This window comes from Impatiens glandulifera, unplaced genomic scaffold (genome assembly GCF_907164915.1).
Source record: "Impatiens glandulifera unplaced genomic scaffold, dImpGla2.1, whole genome shotgun sequence".
Lineage (NCBI taxonomy): Eukaryota > Viridiplantae > Streptophyta > Magnoliopsida > Ericales > Balsaminaceae > Impatiens > Impatiens glandulifera.
In genome coordinates this window covers 73,653-101,055 of record NW_025919048.1, presented here as the reverse complement: position 1 = coordinate 101,055, position 27,403 = coordinate 73,653, and the positions used below count along the sequence as shown (strand labels likewise).

General features: G+C 33.7%; 1 protein-coding gene across 2 annotated transcripts; it reads left to right on the top strand.

Moving 5' to 3' along the window:
• The first annotated feature begins 30 nt into the window (after nucleotides 1-30).
• On the top strand, nucleotides 31-27,158 carry LOC124917362 (nodulin-related protein 1-like). Of its 2 annotated transcripts, none has more exons than XM_047457816.1 (2): nucleotides 31-517; nucleotides 27,091-27,158. In XM_047457816.1, exons 1-2 carry the CDS (start codon nucleotides 49-51, stop codon nucleotides 27,126-27,128), a joined length of 507 nt encoding a protein of 168 aa, XP_047313772.1. In that variant the 5' UTR covers nucleotides 31-48; the 3' UTR covers nucleotides 27,129-27,158. The 2 variants fall into 2 exon arrangements, with proteins under 2 accessions (XP_047313772.1, XP_047313771.1); XM_047457815.1 differs by having other exon boundaries at nucleotides 27,088-27,154.
• Nucleotides 27,159-27,403: the final 245 nt, after the last annotated feature.

The window sequence follows — 27,403 nt, the reverse complement described above, 5'->3', positions numbered from 1 at the left end:
CAAACAAGGCAGTGCAGGGTTCCTATAATCTTATCCCTCTGATCAGCCATGGATCCAACGATTGAGAAGGAGTCAAAAGCCCCAATCGACGGTGAATCACACTCCATCCATTCGCAGCCGTCAACAGGAGAACTGTTTTCCAGCGCCAAAGTTGTGGCGGATGCAGCGCAGTCTGCGTACAAGCGGGAAGATTTCGACAAGGCGAAAGCGGCCGGAGCCGCTGAGGATATTCTGAGCGCAGCCTCCAAGTACGGTAAATTGGATGATAAGGGCTATGCTAAGTACGTGGATCAGGCTGAAGGATATCTCCACAAGATACGGGGAGAAGGCGGCCACGTGGAGGTGAAACCGTCGGAGGACGTGAAACCGTCAGAGGACGTGAAACCAGGTGGTGGTGGGTATGGGGATTACATGAAAATGGCGGAAGGGTTGGTGAGCAAGTACCAATCTGAGGAAGAAAACCAATCAAATGACTCGGGAAAGAAGGAGGAGAAGAAGGAGGAGACTTCAGGATCAGGTGGGTTTGGAAACTACTTTAAAATGGCTGAAGGTTTCTTGAAGAAGTAATCACTGTCCTGATCTTCATCCTAATCCTCATCCTAATCTTATAATAGTTGTGGTTATTATTAAGTATGTTGTTCATGTTTGTTAGTTATTATTGTGCATTTGAATCTCTAGATCGAAGAGCAGGTGCTAACTATTTTATGTTTGTGTGTGCGGTCCTGTTTATGATAATTATGCTATGATAAAGCTTTTTAGTTATTAATTGCGTTTCTTTTAAATTTTATTTATTTATTTTAAATTCACTAATCTATTCTGATAGATTAAATTTAGTATTAGTTTCGACTTGTTAGTATATTATAGACAAATATCATATTATATAGTTATAGTTTTAGAAGATTTAGAGTAATAAACATTATATAGATATGAAATTTTAAAGAGTCTACAAATTAAAAGTATGAAGTATGGATATGAATAAGAATGTAACCTTATTATTATAAACAAATAGAAAATAATATAAGTAAAATTCTCATACACTTGAAGAATTGAAGTCATCAATCATCTCAAATGTCTATTATGTGTCGAACATGAAGAATAATATTATTAGTTTGAGACAATTATTGTAAAAAGGTTACGACATCCACTTGAAAGAACGTAACCTATACATAAAAGATTATAGAAATAACTTAATTGCCAAGGTGCTTATGTAAAAAAATAAAATGTTTCTTATCAACATTCAAAATGATGTAGCAAAAACTTGCTATAACGAACCATCATAGATATGGAATCTATGATTTGGGCATCTCAATGTTGGTCTTCTTGAACTTCTAGCACATAAGAAGATTGTGAGAGGCCTTCCTTACATCCACAATCTAGACCAACTATGTGAAGGATGCCTACTTGAAAAGCAATTCTAGAAGAGTTTTTCCATTGGAGTCAACATCAAGAACTATAAAGCCACTTGAACTCATACACACCGATGTGTGTTGACCAATCTATCTGAGTTCTTTCGGTAAGAATAAATACTTTCTTCTCTTTATAGATGATTTTTCGAGGAAACCTGTGTGTATTTCTCGAAGGAAAAGTTAGAGGCGTTGGATAATTTCAAGAAGTCAAAGCTCTTGTAGAGAAAGAAAACGGTATGTCCATTAAGGCTGTGAAATATAATCGTGAAGGAGAGTTCACATCAAATAAACTCAATTGTACTATGAAGACCATGGAATTCATTGTCACCCGGTCCTAGAATAAATGCTAGGGTCTAAAATCAAGGCCTCGATCCTAAAAAAAATTCCAGTAACCTTTCTCGGCACCCGGTCTCGGTCCTAGTGTGCACATGGGCCATATTTCTGTTTTGTTGTATTAATATTTTGTTTTGTTTTCCTTTTCTATTTTACAATCGAATTCTGTTATTTTCTAGTATTTGTTATAACCGAATATTCTGGGGCAAGACATCACCTATATAAGGCTGGTCTTTCTTCCCCAAGGACCCATGAATAGAATGATTAAGATGTGACTTCGCCCCTATTCGTCTATTATTATTATTATGGACTGTTTGGTATAGACCAACAATATTTCTCTTCGCACCCTTGGTTCTTCTATCCCCTCACCCCCAAATTCTCTATTGAAAACCTTCCGCTGCCTTTTGATTGTAGAATTTCCACCGGTCTTAGAGATCAAGAACTTGATTCTTGAACCCAAAACACACCTTACGAAACAAGTCGTAACATTCTAATTCTAGGGTCTAAAATCAAGGCCTCGATCCTAGAATAAATTCCAGCAACCTTTCTCGGCACCCGGTCTCGGTCCTAGTGTGCACATGGGCCATATTTCTGTTTTGTTGTATTAATATTTTGTTTTGTTTTCCTTTTCTATTTTACAACCAAATTATGTTATTTTCTAGTATTTGTTGTAACCGAATATTCTGGGGCAAGACATCACCTATATAAGGCTGGTTTTTCTTCCCCAAGGACCCATGAATAGAATGATGAAGATGTGACTTCGCCCCTATTCGTCTATTATTATTATTATGGACTGTTTGGTATAGACCAACAGTATTTCTCTTCGCACCCTTGGTTCTTCTATCCCCTCATCCACAAATTCTCTATTGAAAACCTTCCACTGCCTTTTGATTGTAGAATTTCCACCGGTCTTAGAGATCAAGAACTTGATTCTTGAACCTAAAACACACCTTACGAAACAAGTCGTAACATTCTTGGTATCAGAGCAAGAAGATTCTCAAATGAAAGAAACCCGATAGCAACAAAGATGGATGATCTTAAGACTCTACTCGAAGGGCTGACCCAATAATATGCCTCTATGAATACTGCCCTGTAGCAACACATGACTGAACAGGCTGCCTTGCACAATGCCTTTCAGCAAAATATGGACAGAAGGTATGCTGCTGGAAAAAGCTTGACAGCCATTGAAAGAGGTGCGTTTAATAATGGCCAAAATCCCAGCACCCGACCCTATAATATTGCTTCTTGTTACCTTCCTCCAACCCGGCTCACAAATGTTAATATTCCTGAATTTGATGGGACTGATTTGGAGGGCTGACTCTTATTTGCCGAGCAAGTCTTTAGGGAGAGCAAGACAAATGATGCCACAAAGATAGACATTGTCCGCACTCATGTCTCAAAAGAGGCAAGAACGTGGCATGGATCATATTTGCAGAATCGCAACCAAAAGATAGCCTTGACGTGGGATGCATTCAAGAGGGATCTCTTGCTGCAATTCGGTCGCAGGCCCTTGTACAACGCCAAGCCGCCGCTGCTGCCCAAACCATGCATTGTTAACATGGTCTGGCCAAGCTCAAACCGGACAACCGATCCCAAGGAAGACCGGCACTATACTTACAATGATAATTGGGAGCCCAATCATAGGTACAAATCCAGATTGTTCATGGCCCCGGCTAATCAGCAAGAAGTTCAAGAACCCGTCCAAGAATCTGGTTTTTATGACCCACCTTTGCTGCTTGAGACAAGGGACGAACGTGTCATTATTTTGCACAATTTCTCGTTCCAGCAAGGTGCCCCTCGGTCGTGGGTCAACATAATACAAGGCAGCCACCTAGAAAAGGCCTTGGAAAATCATAATGTTGCTGCCACGGTACAAATAAAGAGTAAAAACGAATACCAAAGTGTTTCACTTGTTTTGGATGACACTCCAGAAAATTTCCAAAAAATAATCAAAGGGCTCAACCAGCAACTCAACAACCGACCACCAGCCAGGAAGGTAGTTAGAAAACTTGGCTATGTTGTTGCGCATGTGTTGCTGGTCTGGATAAAGGACTGGGCTTGGTTGTTTGAAGTCATTCTAGAGTATGCCCGGAAGAAAAATGACCATTTTGCTGCACCGGGCGTGTTGGGCCGAAGGAAGGACTGGTTGTGGAGCATGAAGACCGAAGGCTTCTAAGAAATGCGGTCCTAATACCCCGACACTTGCTGGACTTGCTGAAGTCCGACCGAATTCTTTGAAATATTGAGCATGAGCATTAGAGGCTCGACAGACTCGGCAGACCACGGTCTTTTTCGTCGAGGGCGACGAATTTTGAAGGGGGAGATAATGCTAGGGTCTAAAATCAAGGCCTCGATCCTAGAATAAATTCAACAACCTTTCTCGGCACCCAGTCTCGGTCCTAGTGTGCACATCGGCTATATTTCTGTTTTGTTGTATTAATATTTTGTTTTACTTTCCTTTTCTATTTTACAACCGAATTCTGTTATTTTCTAGTATTTGTTGTAACCGAATATTCTGGGGCAAGACATCACCTATATAAGGCTGGTCTTTCTTCCCCAAAGACCCATGAATAGAATGATGAAGATGTGACTTCGCCCCTATTCTTCTATTATTATTATTATGGACTGTTTGGTATAGACCAACAATATTTCTCTTCGCACCCTTGGTTCTTCTATCCCCTCACCCCCAAATTCTCTACTGAAAACCTTCCGCTGCCTTTAGATTGTAGAATTTCCACCGGTCTTAGAGATCAAGAACTTGATTCTTGAACCCAAAACACACCTTACAAAACAAGTCGTAACACTCTTGTAGAGAAAGAAAACGGTATGTCCATTAAGGCTATGAAATCTAATCGTGAAGGAGAGTTCACATCAAATAAACTCAATTGTACTATGAAGACCATGGAATTCATTGTCACTTGACAGTTCCAAGATCCCATTAACAAAATAGAGTAGATGGGAGAAAAAATAGAACTATATTGAACATGGGTCGATGCATGCTCAAGAGAAAACAAATTCCCAAAGTGTTTTGGGATGAAGTTGTGGCGTAATGTACATAATGAATCGCTCCCCAAAATGAAGTGTGCAAGAGAGGACACCACAAGAAATATGGAGTGGAAGAAAGTCTAGGATCTCTCATCTTAGAGTCTTTGAAAGCATTGTCTATGCTCATGTGTTAGATGAACAAAGAACGAAGCTTGATGATAAACGAAATAAGTTTGTGTTGGTAGACTATGACTAATGTTCAAAAGACTATAAACTCTATAATCTAAAGAATGGAAAATTTGTCAAAAATCACGATGTGAATTTTGATTAAGAAGATACTTGGGATTAGGAAATTCAAGAAGATGAGTACAACTCTCCTACTTATTTTACAGGAATAGGTGAATTAAAGCATCAAAGGATTTAAGAGCTTCAATATTGTACTCCACATACTTTATTGATGATAAGTTTGTCTGAAGCAAGCTCAAGTGAGAGCACCACAATACAGAAGCATTGAAGAACTTTACGAGGTAATCGAAAATAAAAATTATATAAATATATTTTTGTCTTTTTGGTGATTGTGAATCTCTAATTTATCAAGAAGTAGTGGAAAGAAAAAAGAGGAAAGTTATCATGGATCAAGAAATTAAGTTAATTATGAAGAATGAAACATGAGAACGTGCTACACTTTTACAAGGATACAGGGAAATTTGATTTAAATTGCTGTACAAAACAAAGAGGAATGTTAAAAAAGAGGCGGTGAGATATAAAGAAAGACTCGTAGAAAAAGGCTATAGTCAAAGGAAAGGAAAGACATTGGCTATGATGAGGTATTTGCTCATATTGTTTGTCTTGAATCTATTAGACTAATCATTTCTTTAGCAGCCCAAAATAGATGGAAGATCTACCAAATAGATGTGAATTCGGTATTTTTGAATAGTTTCCTTAACGAAGAAGTATATATTGAGCAACCATTGGGCTATAAAGTGGAAGGTCATGAAGAGAAAATACTAATGCTAAAGAAGGTATTGTACGGTCTAAAACAGGCAACCAAAACTTGGAATGTTTGAGTTTATCAATATTTTCATGGCAACAATTTCATCAAGTGTGCATATGAGCATGCATTCTACATCAAAACTCAAAGTGATGATATTTTAATTATGTGTTTATATGTAGAGGACTTGATCTTTACAAGGAATAATCCAATGATGTTGGACGGATTCAAAAGGAATATGACCAAAGAATTTGAGTGATATACTATCTTCGCATAGAAGTAAAGCAAGAAGATGCAGGAATATTCATCACTCAATAAATCTATGCTAAGGAAGTTATCAAAAAGATAAAGATGGAGGATGATAATCTAGTTGGTACACCAATGGAATGTGACATCAAGTTAATCAAGGATGACAAATGAGAAAATGTGGATTCAACTCTCTACAAAAGTTTTACTTGAAGTTTACACTATCAAACTTGTACAAGACCAAATATTATCTATAGTGTTGGAGTCGTTAGTCGCTATATGGAAGCTTCAACGATCACACACTTTAAAGTTGTGAAGAGAATCATCTAATACATCAATTTACAACCAATTTTGGTATATATTACTCTTCTTTTAAAAACTATGAAATTTATGGCTATAGTGATAGCAATTGAAGTGGAGACTTAGATGATCGAAAGAGTAATACTGTGTTTGTATTCTGAATGGGAGAAACAAATGAATGTCCAAGAATCAACCAATCATCTCATTGTCTAAATGTGAAGTCGAATATGTCGTAGGTACGTCCTATGTATGTCACGCAATATGGTTTAAGCATCTGATGAAGGAATTTAAAATATCATGTCAAGAGTCTATGGAGATCCGTATTGACAATAAATTAGCAATTGCCCTAGTTAAGAATCATGTTTTCCAAGAAATGACCTTTTGGTACCATTATATTTGGTAGTACATCGAAAGAAAAGAAGTCAAACTGAAAGACGTGAAGTCTCAGAAACAAATAATCAACATCTTTACAAAACAATGAAGTAAGAAATATAAGATAAGAAGCATGATACGAGGTATAAATAGATTAAGAGAGAGTATTGAAATATAAACTTGATTTGAATTTTGATGTTTTGGATTAGTATTAATTTGAGCTCATTAATATTACATGGCTCAAATATCATAATATATACTTTCTAGAAAATTCTAAAACAAATCTTATCTAGAAAACTTTATAGGATTTCATAGAATTCTTTTTGAAAAACGTCCATGCAAATTATATAAATGAGAGTTGTTTAAGCACAACGATAAAAACATAACAAGAAAAGAAAGAAAGATAAAAAAACAAAAATAAAAACAAACAAACAACGTGACATAAATATGTTCACAAATGACCAAAGGGTATGACAAAAGAACAAACTTTAACGAGCACGGAGATCTTCAATAAGATCAATGAGTTCCCCGACCGCATCAACTGATTTTCCCAAAGAAACCTCCCCGATTGTCATAATAATAGAATTATGAATTAGACGCATTGGTTTGCTACGATTACTAAACGTTCTTCGGTTCCTTTCAAGCCAAATGGTCCACCAAAAGATAAGTGAGATAGTGGTCCAACGAGTCAGCCCAACCGAACTCACCGTCTCTATCCAAACTTCCCAACAACTAACAATAGATTTTGGCATAACCCACTGAATACCAGTCATATTCCATAAAAGACTCCAAATCGCCAGCACTCCATCACAATGTAAGAGCAAGTGAGGCGCTGACTCCACCTCTTTATGACACATTCGACAACGACTCGCCATAATACACCCTTTTTTCATGCATCTATCATCCGTTAAAATCCCTCCGTGCATGACACTCCATCCAAAGAAAGAGATCTTCGATGGGAGTTTAGACTCCCATAACTTCTCCCAAATAAAATTGTAAGGTGCATTCTCAACAATTAAGGAGTAGCAATAACTAACCTTAAAGGTATCAATATCTTGCCAACGCATAATATCATGCGAAGACGGGTTCACCTCTTTGCGCTCCACCAAGTTCAACACTTTATCATGTAAAGCTAACTCATCAGCTTTAAGTCTTCTCATATACATGATTCTCATAGAAAAACCATTAGAGCTCATATCAAACATGTCCTTAACTGTAGAATCTCTACAAATAGCGATTGAGGCAAGTGTTGGAAACAAAGAGCAGAGGCTTTTAACACTACACCAAACGTCATCCCAAAAATTAATCGAAGAGCCATTGCCTACCGAAAATCTGCATTGTTCACGAAAAGTCTTCCATATCACCGAGATGCCACTCCAAATACCGCATCCCACAACACGGTTAATAGGTTTGTTGAACCAACCAGACCAATCATTCCCATACTTGCACTTGATCATAGTAGCCCACAAAGAGGTAGGCTCTGAGGAATATATGCTACACCATTTTGATAAAAGAGCTTTGTTAACCGAAATCAAGTCCCGTATACCCAAACCCCTTTGATCTTTAAACTTCTTCACTTTATCCCACCTAACCAAATGACAGAAGGATGACTCAGAGGATCCCCAAAGAAATTTACAAATAATTCTTTCCATCTTCACAGCCACACTTTTAGGCATAAGAAATAAGGACATCATGTATGTGGGCATAGATGCTAGAGCACTTTTGATGAGAATAAGACGTCCACCTTTTGAAATCATCTTGCTCTTCCAGATTGGTAACTTTCTTTCCATTTTCGCAATTGTCGAATCCCAGGAAGCTTTGGAGCGGGCTTTAGCACCTAAAGGCATCCCAAGATAAGTTGAAGGAAAAGACCCCACTTCGAAGCCCAAAATACTTGCAAGAGCCATTTTCCTACGGTTGGAGACTGAATTTGAGAAAAAAATCTCAGACTTACCGAGGTTAACCCGTAATTCAGAACAAGCTCCAAACAACCAGAGAATGTCACGAAGATGCTTGAAGTTTCGGCGGGTAGCTTGAATCATGCATAAGGTATCATCCGCGAAAAATAAGTGAGAAATAACAAACGGAGACCTCCTCACCCCACAATCCACACCTCTAATGAGGTTAGCATTCTCAGCACAAACCATCATTCTTGAAAAAGCTTCCATAACAATGACAAACAGGAATGGGGACAAAGGATCACCCTGCCTAATCCCCCTGAGCTTTCGAAAAATCCATTTGGACTTCCATTCATAATTATAGAGAATTTGGCTGTCGACACACATAATTTGATCCAGTCGATCCACTTCTCCCCCATACCCATTCTACCCATTATATCATATAAAAACTCCCAATTCATATGATCGTATGCTTTTTCAATATCAAGTTTCACGAAAGCACACTTATTTCTCTTGACATTTGTCGAATCAATGCATTCATTTGTAATGAGAGACGCATCAAAAATTTGGCGACCTTTAATAAAAGCCATCTGATTAGTTGAGATCACTGACTCAAGAACCCCGCGTAATCTGTTAGTCAAACAATTAGACACAATCTTGTAGAAAGAGGAAACAAGACTAATAGGTCTAAAATTTTTCACATTGATAGTCCCGGGAGTTTTGCGAATCAGGCAGATCAGGGATGAATTCCAACTCTTATCGAATGAAGAAAATTTATATCAATCTTGAGAAAAGGCCAAGCTTTTTTGAAGAATGCCAAAGTAAAACCGTCACTTCCTGGTGCCTTATCGCTGCCACAACCCATAACTGCTGCCTCCACTTCTTCCTCCGTGAAACGAGCTTCCAATAAGCTTTTTTGCTCCGTATTAATAGTATTAAAATTCACTCCATCCAACTTCGGTCTAGCCATATGTGATTCTTTGAATAATTCTTTATAGAATTCAACGATGCTATTTGAAATTGCGAGCTCACCATCATGTACAACACCCTCCACCGACATAGAATTAATAGCATTATTCCTAGCTTGCGCCTTCGAGACACAGTGAAAGAACTTTGTGTTTTTATCCCCATATCTTAGCCAAGTAGCCCTGCTCCGTTGTCTGACCACAATCTCTTCTTCTTTACACAATTCCAGAAGATTAGAAATTAGAAAAATACGAGAGCTAACCTCTTCAGCCAAAAGCTCACGAACCTCTTTCACTTCATCGATAATATTAATCTTCTTACATAATTCATCGACCTTTGCACAAAAAGTAGCACGTTCACCCACATACAACCTTTTTATTTGCTTGCGTAAATTTTTTAAATTCATAAACAATTTCGATGAAGCAGAACCCAAAGGAGCTTGAGTCCTCCACCATTCTTGCACACGCGACAAAAATTCGACTCTGCTCAACCACTTATTCTCGAACCTGAAATGGCGGCAAGGCAACTGCACAACCCTACGCTCTAATAGAATAGGTCGATGGTCCGAACAACTCCACGGAAGAACCTTTTGAAAAATATTAGCCACCCCCCGAAAGATCGACTCACTAACCAAAAACACGTCGATGCGAGACTGAGACAACCCACCACTACCATTGCCTCTTCTGAATGTAAATCGACCTCCTTCAAGGGGAAGATCTACAAGCTCCAGGTCCTCGATCATATTAGAAAACTTTAACATTTGGCTAGTCAATCTTCTAGCACCCTTTCTTTCAGAAGGATCCCTCACCTGATTCATATCTCTAGAAAATATGATCGGCAAATCCCATAAACTAGACACTTTTAACAACTCGTTAAAAAACTCTGCTTTTAGATCTTGGCTAACTGGCCCGTAAACCGCAGACAATACCCAACGAAAGTTATCTCTCCGATTTTTAAGCTGCACACTAATTGAGAATCTTCCAATATCAACATCCATCTTCTCGAATTCATCATCATTTTAAGCAATTAGAATCCCACCTGACTCCCCAATAGAGTCAAGTGTCACCCATCCACACAATCGCCAATTACACAGCTCTCTAACAATCCATTGATACATCTTTCGAATCTTTGTCTCACAAAAACAATAAATACCACTTCTAGTAGAACCCACAAGCGATTTCAGAATACAACGCTTCTCTCTGTCATTAATCCCACAAACATTCCAAGCTAAAATTTTACCAATCATCAAAACAGACTTACCCGAAGTATATCTAATTCGGCTTCGAGATAGGTTTTCCTGAAGACAGGAATCCAGGGGGTAAATCACCAATATTTTTCATCTGACACTTCTTAATAAGTGTCATTGTGGGGATTTCGCGAATATCGGGCCACACTTCAGACTCTTTAGTTAAAATCTCTCTATCAAGAGATTTGTTTTCGTTCAAAGTCATGTTATGAGTGGAAAAAATTCTCACATAACTCCTCATCAACGTCATATTCAACATTTGACTCAACAGTCTCTTTCTCCGATAACTCATGCACCTTGATAGGTGAATTACTCGCATAACTGGGATACACAAATCTGATGGGGTTTATTTGAGCCGCATTTTCCATGTGTGGCCTTCACTCTCCATTTTCCGCGTCACTTGGCTCACAATTAGCCCCACACCCCAGGGTGGGATCGGTGAGAAATTCCCTTGGAGCTTCGTACATAGCTACATGAGGCATATTAATCGGAATATTGACTAGAGGAGACTCTTCAGATGTCACACATAACTTAGATTCTGAATTATAAGATGGAGGTGATGTTTCGGGTATCAACTCAACAGTCAAACTCGGTAACCGAACCTCGTTCTCGCAATCACGTCCGTCCTTCTCCAATACGTTACTCGGTTCAACAAAAAACGTCGTCTCGAGAGGATCAACTATACTTGTTGACTCTATAGATTCATTTTCTTAGTTAATATCAACCACATCTACCATAACCTCACCAAAATTGTTCAATTCATCCAAACATTTATCCACAGTAATTGGTTGTACCGGTGATCCGTGATCCCAAACTATTGTTCTCTTCAAAGTGCCTAGAAGGAGGAATCAGGGAAGACACTTCTTGCTCCACATGGTCCGTGCATAAATTGGAAGTCGACATTGTTGACATAATAAGAGGCCATTCGGGCCACACCGCAACCTTATACACCACCATACCATGTTTAAGGGTAATAGAACTCGGCATTCGTTCCGTTGGACTAACACAAATCCTTGCCCATCCGACCTCGCATTTCAGTCTAGTATTTTCATCCATCTCCCTATAACCACCTAGAGCTTCACCATCATTTCTCAGACACTCGGTGCTCCAACAGACCGAGGGTAACCCAAATAACCGAATCCAAGTGCCATTTGATCTTTTATTTTGCATGATTAGCCTTTCTGAGTGATCCCGCTCATGCTCAACTTTAGGTTCTTGATCAGCCAAATTATTAAACGTAGTGTTTCTAATACTGTCATTATTAATACCATTTTCAAGTCTTCGAATTCCTTCTTCAACTAATGGAATTAAACTCTTAGCATGAGGAATAATAAACATCGTTCGACAATCAATCCATAAAGCAATATACCTTCCCCGTGAGTTAAACTCGGACCAAAATTTTCCGCCTAATGGGCCAGATCCGAGGCACTTCCTCGTCCATGACGATGATGACAAATAATGCCTTAAAATCTTTAAGTGACCCAATCCCACCTCGATCCTCCTCTAATTAGAATTCTCGATCTCAAAGATTGCCTCCACATTCAATTTATCCATCAACGTAAAGAACTCGAAAGATTTTGTACCTATAATCACCCTCTTGGACCAATCCGACCAACACGCACGTCTTACGTTTTTCACCATGTCTGCATAAGAAGGAGAATTGGCCTCCTGATTGACTGATTTTTCTCCTATGACTGGTGCATCCCCCATCGACGACCTACATTTGTCACTCCCCCGACCGGAGGACCACTTACCGGTGGACCACTTCTATCGCTGTCCTTGGACAGAGAAATTGAATGCATATTGATTTCCACTCACTGCTTGCTTCTGGCAGCATTAGCGTCTGTTAAACGTGATTTCCCGAACTTGGCATCATGATTCAACCTTAGCGGATACATGGAGATCCTTTTGAAGACTGATCGCCGGCGAGACCCGTTGTCTCCCCCCATCTGCCTGCCATCATCCAGCGTTGAATAGACTCCCACCGACACATGCGGGCGACCATCGACCAGCCGAACCACTCGACCTCCTCTACCAACGAGGAACCAACCTTCTCCATCATCATTTGATCCTCCAGAGAAGCGTTCATCCACCTGACTCCATTGCATAATAGGCCGTTACTTTTCAGCTACCTTCCCCGCCTGCGATCCTTGGGCTCCCCTCTCTCATCCTCTCATTCTAAGGCTTGTTTGGTTTCTATAGAATTTCATAGAATTCTAGAAAGTTCTAAAGATTTTAGATAAATATGAAATTCTAAAAAGGATTCTAGAAACTATGAGTATGGATATATAAATAGGGATGTAACCCTACTATTATTAACATAGAAAAAATAATATAAGAAAAAGTTTTTTTCTAAATAATAATCACTCTTTAAAACTTCTCTTGGTAAATCTAATTTTAACATAACAATTGATAATTCTTCTCTTAATTAGGACGCAAAAGTTGTAGCAAACAAAATAGATGAGGTAACACTGTCAGTGATAATTTCAACAGATTAAACATACTATACACCTCTAAATTTGTTAGGCTTTTAAAACGTAAACCATAATATTATAACTGATGATTTAGCCTTAAGTAATTATTTAAAGATTAATATTATCTCTCAAATAACTATTAATATATTAATACATACATATACAATTAAGAATAAAGGTAAGATATATTATGAAATTCTAGATTAAGAATTATGGAAGTTAATATATACCTATTATATAGGTTATATTTGAGAATACATGTTTATAATTTTGAGAATTAAGAAATTTAAAATTTTAGTAAGGTTATCCTTATTCATATATAATTAATTAACTATTTATTATTTTTTATATGTTATATATATATATTTATATTTATATTTATATTTATATTTATATTTATATTTATATTTATATTTATATTTATATTTATATTTATATTTATATTTATATTTATATTTATATTTATATTTATATTTATATTTATATTTATATTTATATTTATATTTATATTTATATTTATATTTATATTTATATTTATATTTATATTTATATTTATATTTATATTTATATTTATATTTATATTTATATTTATATTTATATTTATATTTATATTTATATTTATATTTATATTTATATTTATATTTATATTTATATTTATATTTATATATATATATATTTATATTATATATATATATATATATATTTATTTATATTATATATATATATATATTTATTTATATTATATATATATATTTATTTATATTATATATATATATTTATTTATATTATATATATATATATATATTTATTTATATTATATATATATATATTTATTTATATTATATATATATATCGGTCCTTAGGTATATATTGTGTTGATTCATATTAAAAAAGAAATTTGAATATTGATGTTTTGATTGATATTATTAGAATAATATTGATTGGTATTATAACCAATCGATATCGATTGGTGTTACAACCAACCGGTGGAGATGATCGTCATTTACCCTTTTTTTGGAAAAACAATTTAACACCATTTAATTAAGAAGCCCAAAAAGTGGGAGAGTTAATAATAAAAACTAGATGAACCATAGTTTTAATTGTAAGATGACAAACAAAAGACCCAAAAGTTTTTGAATGGTAGCAGTCAAATCACATTACAAAACACAGATTACAATGAACAAATACTACAATCTAACTATCCCAACCTATGTTGTCTCCATATCCACATTTTTGACTATATTGTCTTCTTCCACGCCCCCTTATTCTCGTTCTTCATGAAGGGAGATTGAATTGAAGCAGATGACGATACATGTATGCTCTTATTGTTTAATCTTTCTCTATATTAACCCGTACTAACATGATAAAATGTATTCTTCTTCAGGATTTCGGGGTTTTTGTCACTACTTTTTACTACTTCAGTTTTACGTGTTTGAGGATCAACAACCTTAATTTCCTCTTTGCTTTTCTCCTCTATTATATCTTTGCTTTCATCTTCTGCCTCTTCCTCTTCCTTGTCTTTAGGTTTATTTTCTTCAGTCTCTCATGTTTCATTAATTTCTTCAGATTCTACCTTGTTTTCTCCCTCTACATCATTACTTTCTTCATTCTCTGATTCTTCCTTGATATTTTCGTCTGTATTTTTTCTTTGTTGATTGTCTTTAACTTCTCCAATATGTTCTTTGATCCTTGATTCCTCCATTTTATTTTTCTTCTTTTCTTCTTCTTGGGTTTTCAGGATTTTATGCTCTTTCTTAATTGTTTTTTTCACATTTAGTGCTAGTATGTTGAAAAGTATTACAGAAAACACCTGTTTGGCCTATATTTATATGAGATTTCCATGATGGTAGACTTTCCTTTCCTATCAACTACTATCATGTTCTTTGGCAGCATACTTCGAGGATGCACTTCAATTCTTATTCTAGCAAATGTAAGTTGTTCTCCTCCTTATGTAATTGGGTCCATATATAATGGTTTACCCAATATACTTGCAAAGTGACTTAGAGCTTTTACATTGTACATGTGTGCTGGGATGTTTCAAAGCTTAAACCATATTTGGGTTATTTCATTTGGTTTGTTTTGTAGGTTCAATTCTTTAGGACCATCTCTCCAGCTTCATACAGTTGGATCCAATATAAGTATGTTCATATTTCTGAATATCATCCAAGTTTGATCCCTTCTTGAACTGCAGAAAATAGAGATCATGTATATTTGTAAAAACCTTCTCTAGTTCCCTCTGCTCCCATTGTTTCATTAGAGTTTCCTTGTTGATTAAAATTTTGAATTAAACTTAATTTTTACCAACTAAATTTAATTTTAAATTAATTAAATTTAAATAATATTAATATTTATAAATAAATAATATTTTGTTTATATTATTACTCGTGCAAAAACACTGGACTAATGCTAGTTATTTTAAAAACAAAAACAATATTGGACTAATGCTAGTTATTTTAAAAACAAAAACAATATATAGCTAGAGAAAAATTATTAGGAGAGATAATTTTATGGAGAGAATGATGTGGGTAATTTGATTAGCCAAAAAAATAATAAAATTTCTCTCTCTTCTCTCTCCTTGCCTTTTATCCTAATAGTAATGTAGTAACACATCAATCCCTCCCCCATTCTCTCCCTCAAATTTCCTCTCCTCTCACTCCTCTCTCTCTCTCTCTCTCTCTCTCTATATATATATATATATATATATATATATATATATATATATATATATATATATATATATATATATATATATATAATTGTTAGAATAATTTTGCAATTAGATTAAATTAATTAGAATTTTTTCTTTTGAATAACAATATTAATTGCTTAAAGCTAGAAATAATTAGATTTCTTTTTAATTTTTAGTAAGTTAGTTAGGACTATTTCAATTAATAATTTATTTTTGTCATTAATAAAGTTTTTTTTAAGGATTTTCAAAAAGGGCCCATTGTTAAGATCTAAGATCGAAGGATCCAAATCAAGAATTCATCAAAAGATCAAAGATCCATGATCCGATCTCAAGAAGGTCAAAATATCAGAATTTTGATGTATTTTCAAGGTCAAGTCAAAATCAATTCAATGTCAAGGCCTAGATCCAACTAAGGGATCCAACCGGTGACCCGACCCATTACCCATGACTCAAGATCCAACCCAAAAGAAGAGTGAAACATCCTAGAAGCCTTTAGCCGTGAGAAGGAGGAGGTATGATTAAAAGACTGGTCTTTTGAATTAAAATTTCAAAGGACAAAGTCATGAAATCAAAACCAAGGGAATCTTTAATCCCATTGGCCGAAAATGACATGTCAAATGAATATTGCTCCCTTTAAATATTTTGACATGTTAGGGAAATTATTCCTCAAGACTTGTGGGTAATTGTAGATGTGCCTTGGGGCATAAGGTTTCCCTTGAATTCACTATTTAAACACCCCTTAGTTCACCATGATCAACACCTTCTTTTCACCACTTTTACTCCCCTAGGCTGCCAAAATCTCCCCCCATCCGCATTCTACCTAAAGGTTAATCTTAAGCAAACACATACTCGTGTAAAGTTGTGTCTCAAGCATTTCTTAGGAGCTCTTGGTTATAGCCTCTTCCATTCAGGTCAATAAAGAAATTATGTGTAAGCTCTCTTGATCCCCATTCTTTTTAATGTTTTGTCTTTGTTTTATTCTTTAATAAAAATCTAGCATATCTTTGCCTTTACCTTTTTATTTATATGTTTGCATACATTGTTTAACCTTCATTTAATTTATGCTTAAAATCATGTAACATATTTATATAATTCATCATGCAAATAATATAAATGAAAACCAAAAAATTAAGAAACCTAAAATGGAAGCAAGAGTGTTTTGACTCAAAAATTATTTAAAGATCAAAATCGGCCCTTGAATTGACTGACTATGTATATGATGATTGGTTGAAGACTTCAAATTCAAGTTTGATTTAATTCTTCCAATCTTGAAGCGATTAATAAGTAATTTGAATGTTTAAGCTAGTAATAATTTAAATTTAATAATGAATGGAAGCCATTTGACCAAGAATCGTCCAAGAAAACCTTACAAAATCAATCAAGAACAAAAAAAATGAATTTGCCTTTGATTTTGAATTTTTTGATGTTAATTATAGTATTTTCTTTTATAATCTTGTTTATTTGCATGTTACATTGAAAATTACATTGAATTTGGATTGAATTTGGAGTCGATCTTTGCTATCATGTAGTTCTAATTGTAAGGATTATGTTAGAAAGCGAGCAACAATTGAAGTTACTGCTGTAGCGGCGCATGAGACCGAGAATGGAAGCCAACAAACAAGCAACAATACTTGCCGACCGAGAAAATGCACCAGCCGCGCGGAAAGAAGAGTTAGTAACCGAGAAAAGGCTTCAACGGGCTTCCTAACACTACTCAAAGGCCTCCAACGCCTGTAGCGGCACTTTTAGCTCTTTGTGTTCTTGTCCATGCGAGCGACTGAGAAAACTAGATAGATCTCGAACCTCACTAGTTTTACCGGCACAACAAATCGAGAGAGTCTTTTGTTGGATGCCGCTGCTTCCAGTTTCCATCCAATCAAGCAATGGAACCTTGTGGTTAGTTTTCCCGACGCATGGGGACCGATAGGATCCCCTTAGGCCCTTTATTTTTCCACCTGATAGGAAGTTGCTACCTTGATGTGCCTTCTTTCAATGCTTAGGATTGATGGAGGGTTTCCTTGCCACTAATTTCTGCATCCGATAGTTGCACCGACCGAGAGTTAGAGGCACTAGCATGGTTTTCAACCACAATTTCTACACCCGACCGAGGGACGGAAGACGCCGATTAATTTTCTTTTTGATGTCGCCGACCGAGGACGATGCTTAGAAGCCCGCTAGGTCCGAGAGAAGGGACGCCCGTTCTTGCACCGACTAAGGAACTGAAGAAGTTGGCTACTCGTTGTTGATGCCGTCGACCGAGGACGATGCTTGTTAGACACCCACTAGGACCGAGAGAAGGGATGCCCGCTGTTGCACCCGACCGGAGAATTGAAGATGTGAGGTGATGTTGATGATGTTAACACTTGACCATGGGAAGACGCCTAGAACCGAGGATTATGCATCCGATAGGAGACTACTACACGATGCCGACTAAAGAAACGCACCATGTTGATGCTGCTTCGACTGAGAAAAGACGCCCACCGAGCATTCGATTGGCGTTGGCATGATTTCTGACCGTGGATTCTACACTCAATGGAAGGCTAGTGCACGCTGCTGACCGAGGAAATGCACTGCACGCTGCTTCTTCTGAAGACTCAACTGAGAAAAGACGTCAACTTTAGCAATCGACTAAGCGCTTGGCTAGGTTTTCGACTGTGGAGGCTTAGCCATGGTCCCTCAATTATTTTGTTTTTGTTTATTTTGTCTTGCTCTAAACTTAGTTTTATTTGGAGTTTTGATGTAGTTTGTGACTTACTTGATCCTAGGTTAGCATAAAAAAAAAATCTAAATATAAAGCGTAGTTATTTTAAGCAAATGCCAAAATTAATTAGTAGAGACCTTCGGGGCATTGTAGAACATATCTGCTTAAAAAATCTTTCCTGCGCTTAACCAAACGTCATACTCACTATGAATCTCTAAATGTGGCGTGCATACTCCTAAATTATTTTTCTAGTTTTTTTAAAATTAGGTGGCGACTCTTTAGTTGTGAATTTAATTAAAATCGAAAAATCTAAAGAAGGACTATGATGTACTTGCCATTAAATATCTCAATCTCTCATAGATTCGACAGGATGGTTAAGTTATGAGGTCATCTAAAAACCTCAATTTCTAAACGTAAATTTTTTATAACACTTAAAAATAATTCGCCTCATTTTCTTTTCAAAAATTTCGCACAAGAGCGTCTAAGTTTAAAAAGAAACTTTCGTCGCGATGTTAAAAATTGCACAAATTACCTATGACAAGAGATGTAATACAATTAATAGCATAAATAATTGTGAAAGCTACTTCTCCCAAAAAGTTATCGGGACATGAGGAAGAACTGTTGGAATTATTTTCAATATTTGGGTACATATATTATTTAATAATTGTATATTAGTTGTTATCATAATAAAGATTAAAGCCCAAATAAAGTGATCTATTAAAGTATAAAGGTTATGGGCTTATTTAGACATCTGTAATAAGTATGGGGACATATTTGTGTAGAAGCAGAAATACCATTCATTATTTCGTTGATGGGCCGAATAATAAATAGGTATATTAGGGCTAGGTCCCCAACCCATATAGATAGCCTACCGATTTGTTTCTCTCATCGAACAATAAGGTTTATGTTCATCTCTCAAGAACACTAAAGAAGGGCTATCAATATAGGGTTGGAAGACTTAAACCCCACCCACATCAAACATTCCGATCCAGGTCCAGATCCAGAACGAGAAGATCCACATTCAGATTCAGGTCCAGATCCAAGATCAAGAAGAAGAGAATAACGAAAAACGGCTTAATGAACCGTTCTTCATTCAAGATCCAGGTACGTTTCCGCAACATATGTTTATCTTGATTTATCGACATAGAGTATTAAGAATATAGATTTAAGGATTAAAGATCTAGACTAAAGATTCTAACAAGTGGTATCAGAGCCTCTCTATGTCGATTTATTGAGATTTAATAAGGATAAAGATAGATTGTTGAATTTGGTTAACAAGATTATGAATAACAATTAAATTTCTGTATATTCACATTGAATAAAAAGATTCAGAATAAGGAAATTGAATTAATTGAATTGAATGTTCATTTTAAGGATAAGGAAGTTGAACAGGTTTAATTTTGTTTTATTTTTGTTTCTCAAATATTATGTATAAAACAAAATGTGAGATAATTAAGAATAAGTTAATTCTATTATATATATATATATTTGATTTGAGGTTATATAATTGTTATTAATTAAAGAATATGAATAGACATTTATAAATGTTCTTGATCTAAATGTTTTATTTACTGAATTTTAAACAATGAATTATTTTGATGTATATGTTATAGTAAAGAATTAAAGACTCTAGACATTTAAACGATTTTTCAGAAATCATAAAGAATAAACGGTTTTAGAATCATAAAGAATAAAGAAGATGGAAAAGTTTTATTTCAAGTTGGATTTAATTATTAATTTGAAAATAATAATTCAAATTAATAACCTGAATTTAAGTCATATTATGGTAAAGATGTTGAATTTTTTTTTTTAAAGAATTGGTCAAATTAATATCTATTTATTATTAATTAGATAATTAATGAGATATTAATTAATATATTATATATATTTCAGTTATATATATATTTTGATATATATTCAGAATTGAATTGTATATGAATTTAATAATAATTATAAAGAATTTTAACTGAATTAATTAAGGAATTTTGAATTTTAGAATAATAATTTATTATTATTCTAATTATATAATTATGTAAGGAATTTAAGGAATTTATTAATTATAATAATAATTAATTATTATAATTAATTTAAGGAATTAAAACATTGATAATAATTATTTTAATTAATTAATGATTAAATAATATTTATAAGGGTTAATATATTAATACATTAATATATAATTAAGAATAGAGTTAAAATATTTTATGAAAATTAAAATTAAGAATTATGAAATTTAATATATAAACTTATGATGTATATGTATATACATTATGATTTGAGAATTAAAGAAAAAATATACATGTTTACTTCACATATTTATAATATTTTATAAATATTAATTACATTAATATTTGTAATATATTTAATGAATTAGTATAAAAAAAAACGGATGAATACATACAATTAATTTATGAGTTAATTAACGTATTGATTATTTATATGAATGTATTCAGAAATTAAGAAAAAATCAAGAATAAAGAGAAAGAAAATAAAGAATTATTATTATTTTATTATTAATAATAATTTACAATTAAAGAATAAATAAATATCAATAAGTTATTTATCAAGAATTAAGGAAATCAATTAACCTAATAATTGATAAATTTAGAATTTTAGGTAATTTGTGTAATTGATTATTTAATTATTTATTATTGTTATTATATTTGGATGAATAATTAATCATGTTATATTACACATTCGAATATATATACATATTTTGGTCTTTATGTATATATTGTGTTGATTGATATTAAGAAATAATTGAGTGATTAGTAAATCACAATTATTTGTTTTGTGTAACACATATGGAATTTATGCAATTTTGATACATAAAACAACATTCAGATTTTCGGTATTAATAACACATTCAAAATTTGGTACAATTTTAGGCCCACTTAAATTTGTAATTATGCGGTTGTTAATCGGCCCAAAGGAAGGTTAATAATTGGTCGGATTGCAAATTTAAATAATGTACAAATTATTAATTTATAGAATATATTTGTTTTATAAGATTAAGACGGTTGTGTTTGTAACTATGCGATTATTAATCGGACAAAAGGAAGTTTAATAATTGGTCGAGTTACACACTTAAAGTATGTACATAATATATTAATTTATTAAATCAATTAATTGAAGCAACATCCTACCAAAGTAGGCTCTCTTGTGAAGGTTATTATATTTTATAAATTAAGAAGGTAGTGTGTATGTATTTCATGCGATTATTTAATCGGCCCAAAGGAAGATAAATAATTGGTCATAATAACATTATGCACATGTGGTAATAAATATGTAACAATTATTCGGTGGGCCATGTGAATAATTGGAATATCCAAAGATAACCAATTGTTTGACAGGACTTATTGTTAATATTTGATTACTACAAAAGAGTACCGTTTGCAAGTTAATATTTAATGTCCAAAGACTAAATATTAATGTTGCGTTTGGTATCTTATGATGAGACGTACCATTATTTTGAATTTATGTGATTATTAAATTTTGTGAGTATGATTGTTCATTTGTTTTGTTATCTAATCAAGTTAACACTTCTGCTTATATAGATTATTTTCTTGTCAACATCTTAAGTTCATTTTATATGATATAATTTTTAAGACATATTTAGAATTTGTTGTATTTTTTAAGAATTATATCTAAAAGGGTTAAAATTCTAAGGGTATTATTAGAATAAATATTTCATAAATAATATATGTTTTATTTTGTTTCAAAAGTAATGCATTAAAGTCAGAGTTACAATAATGTATTCTCATGCATCTAATTTGGATTTTCTTATTTACACTTAAGTTAATTGATGTGAATTGTAGTTGTCTAAAGGGAGACATAGTCTCTATATGAACTCACATCAATTGTGTGTAAGAAAAATAAAAGATTGAAACAAAAATAACATAAATAGTGTTCACTTAGCAAATACCTTAATACAAAATAAAGAAATGAAGTTGTAAGAATTGCAGATATTGCACCTAAAAGAAAATTACTAAAGAAAGTGGTGCATAAAAGAATACATATTATAGTTTGTTTTGTTTGTTCTAAGAGTAATTTAACTTCAGTACTCATACACATTTAATGGTAACTTCAGTATTACTAAAGTAAATGTGTTGATGTACGGTTGAGTTAATTGTCAAAAGTCAATTGATGGTGAAAGAAACATCGGCGTGGGTATTGACAATTCATATTAAAGATGAAGAAATAAAGAATTACTTTAGATACTTTTTTATTTGGAAACAAACATTTATGGAATATCTTCATGTAATTGATTCATTTGGAAGGAAGAGTTAAGAATTACAACTTATATATGGAATAAAGATTCAACTAAAACAACTAGTAAATTCTTTTGGGGTTGTCCAGTTAAGGTCAGGCCTTATAGGTCTAAAGAAAATAAACTAGACTAAAGAATTTCTAGATGTTAATTATTAGATATTTTGAAAGATCTAGAGATAAATTTAGTCTCATAAGTACTTCAAGATTAGCCTTGAAAATAAATATATATACATAATACTCCTTAAACAAGAGTTTAATGTATGTTCTAGATTATATGAATCAAGAAATTAAGTACATTTATGATGTTGGACAAATACTTGAAGGATCCTGGTTTGGATCATTAAGAAAGCAACCAAACAACTAATGTGATATTTTAAGAACAAAACATTACATACTCATATAGTGAAATCGAATCGGATAGAGATCATTTGGTATTTTGATTCGATTTTTTTTGGATACCAAAACAGTCGGAAATTCGTGCCACATACTTTTTGTTTAATTATTAGTTTAAAGAATTAATTCTTGTAAGAGTGTTAAGCAGACACTAGAATTATTTCGACATGATGGCAGAATTTATTAGGTGTTTTGTGACATTCAATTAAAGAATTTGACTGCAAAATTTTGTCACGAGGTTGCAAATTATGGATAATATAGAACCACTAAAGTTATTACGGGACAATAATTTGCAGTTTTTTTACTTTAATAGTAATATGAGTTTGACTAAGTTGAACTATTTGGAAAATAAAGAATTCAGAATGTTTATTTATCTATTGAGCATATTTGGACAAACTCTAAAATTACGGATCCGTTCTCTAAATTTTTGTTATCCGAGGTCTTTCATGAACATATTGTTCATATGGATATTACATATTTAGATGATATACAGTTTTAGTGGGAGTTTGTATTGTGATGCTTGTATAGATACAATTTGGAATTTATGTGCACATTAAAGAATTAGTTTCTAAAGAAATTAAAGATTTAGTTTTTAAAGAAAATCAAGATTTTAAAGTTATTCAGATTGATCTCTATAAGGAATAAAGGAGGACCAGTTGGTATTAGACATGTTAAAGATCACACTACATGTTAATCCACACTACACACCCATGTTTAATCTATGTCATTTGATTGTATTGACATATGTGACTATTGAGGGTTTAGTTACGAATTAATGTAACAAAAACCGTTTTAATCCTATGTTGTTATAATTGATGGACGAGATTGATATAGATGTATTTGTAATGATAACAATATTTTGAGCTCTTAAGGTTATAATATACAATTGAAGGAAATATTATATGACCAAAGTGGGAGATTGTTGGAATTATTTCCAATATTTGGGTACATATATTATTTAATAATTGTATATTAGTTGTTATCATAATAAAGATTAAAGCCCAAATAAAGTGATCTATTAAAGTATAAAGGTTGTGGGCTTATTTAGACATCTATAATAAGTATGGGGACATATTTGTGTAGAAGCAGAAATACCATTCATTATTTCGTTGATGGGCCGAATAATAAATAGGTATATTAGAGCTAGGTCCCCAACCCATATAGATAGCCTACCGATTTGTTTCTCTCATCGAACAATAAGGTTTATGTTCATCTCTCAAGAACACTAAAGAAGGGCTATCAATATAGGGTTGGAAGACTTAAACCCCACCCACATCAAACATTCCGATCCAGGTCCAGATCCAGAACGAGAAGATCCACATTCAGATTCAGGTCCAGATCCAAGATCAAGAAGAAGAGAATAACGAAAAACGGCTTAATGAACCGTTCTTCATTCAAGATCCAGGTACGTTTCCGCAACATATGTTTATCTTGATTTATCGACATAGAGTATTAAGAATATAGATTTAAGGATTAAAGATCTAGACTAAAAATTCTAACAAGAACAACATTAAGAATATTGAAGGAGGCAATTTCATGGAGAGGTTTTGTTGGAGAGTTTCTTTGTCAAGGCCTAGAGGTTCAAGTGTTTGGAAATAATCAAAAGTGTTTTTCATCTTAAAAAGAATCCTCAAACCATGAGAGGATCAAACATATTATGATATTAACATGATGTACAATTATTTGAGGGATTTAGTGAAAAAGCAATAATAATGTGGAGGTCATAATTAGAGTTAAGGATAACCTCATGGTTTTTCATAAACTTGCTGTGCAAGAAATGGGATATGCACTTAAAATAATTGCCCAAGAAATAGATAATACTTGTTATAACTAATGAAAATAAGAAATAGTTAACTTTTAAAAAGTTATATTGTTATTTTTCGGTGATTTAGAATAATATTGAAATAAATTTATTCATAAAGAAAATACATGAAATAAATAATTATTCTTTAATTCTTGTTGAGTTTCTAGCTATGTAAATGATTTTTAAGAGTCTCTTGTAAAATAGTGTGATCTTAACTCTTTGATACTTTGGTTATTGATAGTATCTTAATAGTTTTAATGATTGTAATCTAGGACAATCTAATTGATCACATGCTCACTAAGATTGTGTCTATTTAAGAGTTTCACCTAAGCCTACTAGAATGGAGGGATGTTGGGACTTCTATTTTTGATGCTAGCTAGGGGAATATATGACGAACCAAGGCCTGGACTGTTGAAGTTTATAAATCACAAAACTAGGAGTTATACATTTTGTTATTATTAGTTTGTATGATATACTCTTGTATAGTTTTCTCTCAATACAAACATTCCTGTAATTGGAGAAAACAACAGTGAGTTGAAGTGCAAGATCTTGATTCTAATAGAAAATATATCATTCCCTTGACTAGTGCATGTAAATACATTTTTCTTAATCAATTTAAAAGATTGTATCACTTAGGAACTACATCAAGTTATTGTTTTTCCTCACTTAAACAATCTGTTTTTTTAAGCATTTATATTTAAAAAAAATAATATATTTTGTTGGTTTTATTTACCAAGGATAAATTATTATTATTATTATTATTATTCACCTTCAATATATAACACTTTTGACCCAGAAAATAATAAATAAATAATTTTAAAAATTAACTGTTTTATTTAATAATTTGGTAGGATTTATATAGTGATATATAATATCGGTAGGCATCTTTCTTCTCTTTGTTCCACAAAGTAGTATTATTTTTGTTTGAACTCTCCTCCACTCATATGGATAGTAGTGGGGCTCTGCCGACAATTGAAGCTGCATTTATTTCTTTTTAGTTTTCTAGAATCTGCCTCTATTTAAATATCTTCTTCTAAAGAAGTGAATATAAACCAAACAAGGCAGTGCAGGGCAGAGCTAAGGACTCCTATAAAATAATTATTCCATCATCTTATCCCTCTGATCAGCCATGGAACCAACGATTGAGCATGAGTCAAAAGCCACCGCCGTCCATTCGCAGCCGTCAACAGGCAGACTTTTTTCCAGCGCCAAAGTTGTGGCGGATGCAGCGCAGTCGGCGTACCGGCGGGAAACATTCGACAAGGCGAAAGCGGCCGGAGCCGCTGAGGATATTCTGAGAGCAGCCTCCAAGTACGGTAAATTGGAGGATAAGGGCTACGCTAAGTACGTGGAGCAGGCTGAAGGATATCTCCACAAGATACGGGGAGCTGAAGGCGGCCACGTGGAGGTGAAACCGTCAGATCACGTGAAATCAGGTGGTGGTGGGTATGGGGATTACATGAAAATGGCGCAAGGGTTGGTGAGCAAGTACCAATCTGAGGAAGAAAACCAAGGGAAGACAAATGATTCGGGAAAGAAAGGGGAGAAGAAGAAGGAGGAGGAGACTTCAGGATCAGGTGGGTTTGGAAACTACTTTAAAATGGCTGAAGGTTTCTTGAAGAAGTAATCACTGTCCTCATCTTCATCCTAATCTTATAATTGTTGTGGTTGTTATTAGGTTTGTTAGTTATTATTGTGCATTTGCATCTCTACATAGAAGATCGAAAAGCAGCTGGTGCTAACTATTTTATTTGTTTGTGCTTTCACTAATCTATTCTGATAGATTAAATTTAGTATTTTGACTCTTTAGTATTATAGACAAATATCATATTATATAGTTATAGTTTTAGAAGTTTTAAAGTAATAAACATTATAGATAGATATGAAATTTTAAAGAGAGTCTACAAATTAAAAGTATGAAGTATGGATATAAATAAGAATGTAACCTTATTGTAAGAAAATGGAAAATAATATAAGAGTTTCATTCTAAATAGTAATCTCTTTGTGCTAGAAGCTCCTACTCAAAAATTTCAAATGGAGGATTCCCTTTAAAATTTCGATGCTCACCAAGGCCAACTAGGAGCTCAAGATGCATGGTACGTTGTAGATGAACAAGATAAAAATTCAAATATTGAAGAAGAAAATAAAGAGAACAAGAAAGCTCTCTCATCATCTATCAATCGGTAGATAAAGATTTCAAAAAGATTTGTCTACAAACTCTTAAAGTTACATTTGAATTATTGTTTATGAAGGAATCATACACAACTTCTGATTACTTCTCTAGAGAATTGGTTGTGGTCAATCAAAGTCATGGAGAAATTTTTTCG

What these genes read in the sequence shown, in the direction of transcription:
- LOC124917362 (XM_047457815.1), top strand. Translation starts at nt 49, where the DNA reads ATGGATCCAACGATTGAGAAGGAGTCAAAAGCCCCAATCGACGGTGAA. An exon ending in GGAGGAGACTTCAGGATCAG is followed by an intron (nt 518 to 27,087) that starts GTGGGTTTGGAA and finishes TCTTTGTGCTAG; the next exon opens with AAGCTCCTACTCAAAAATTT.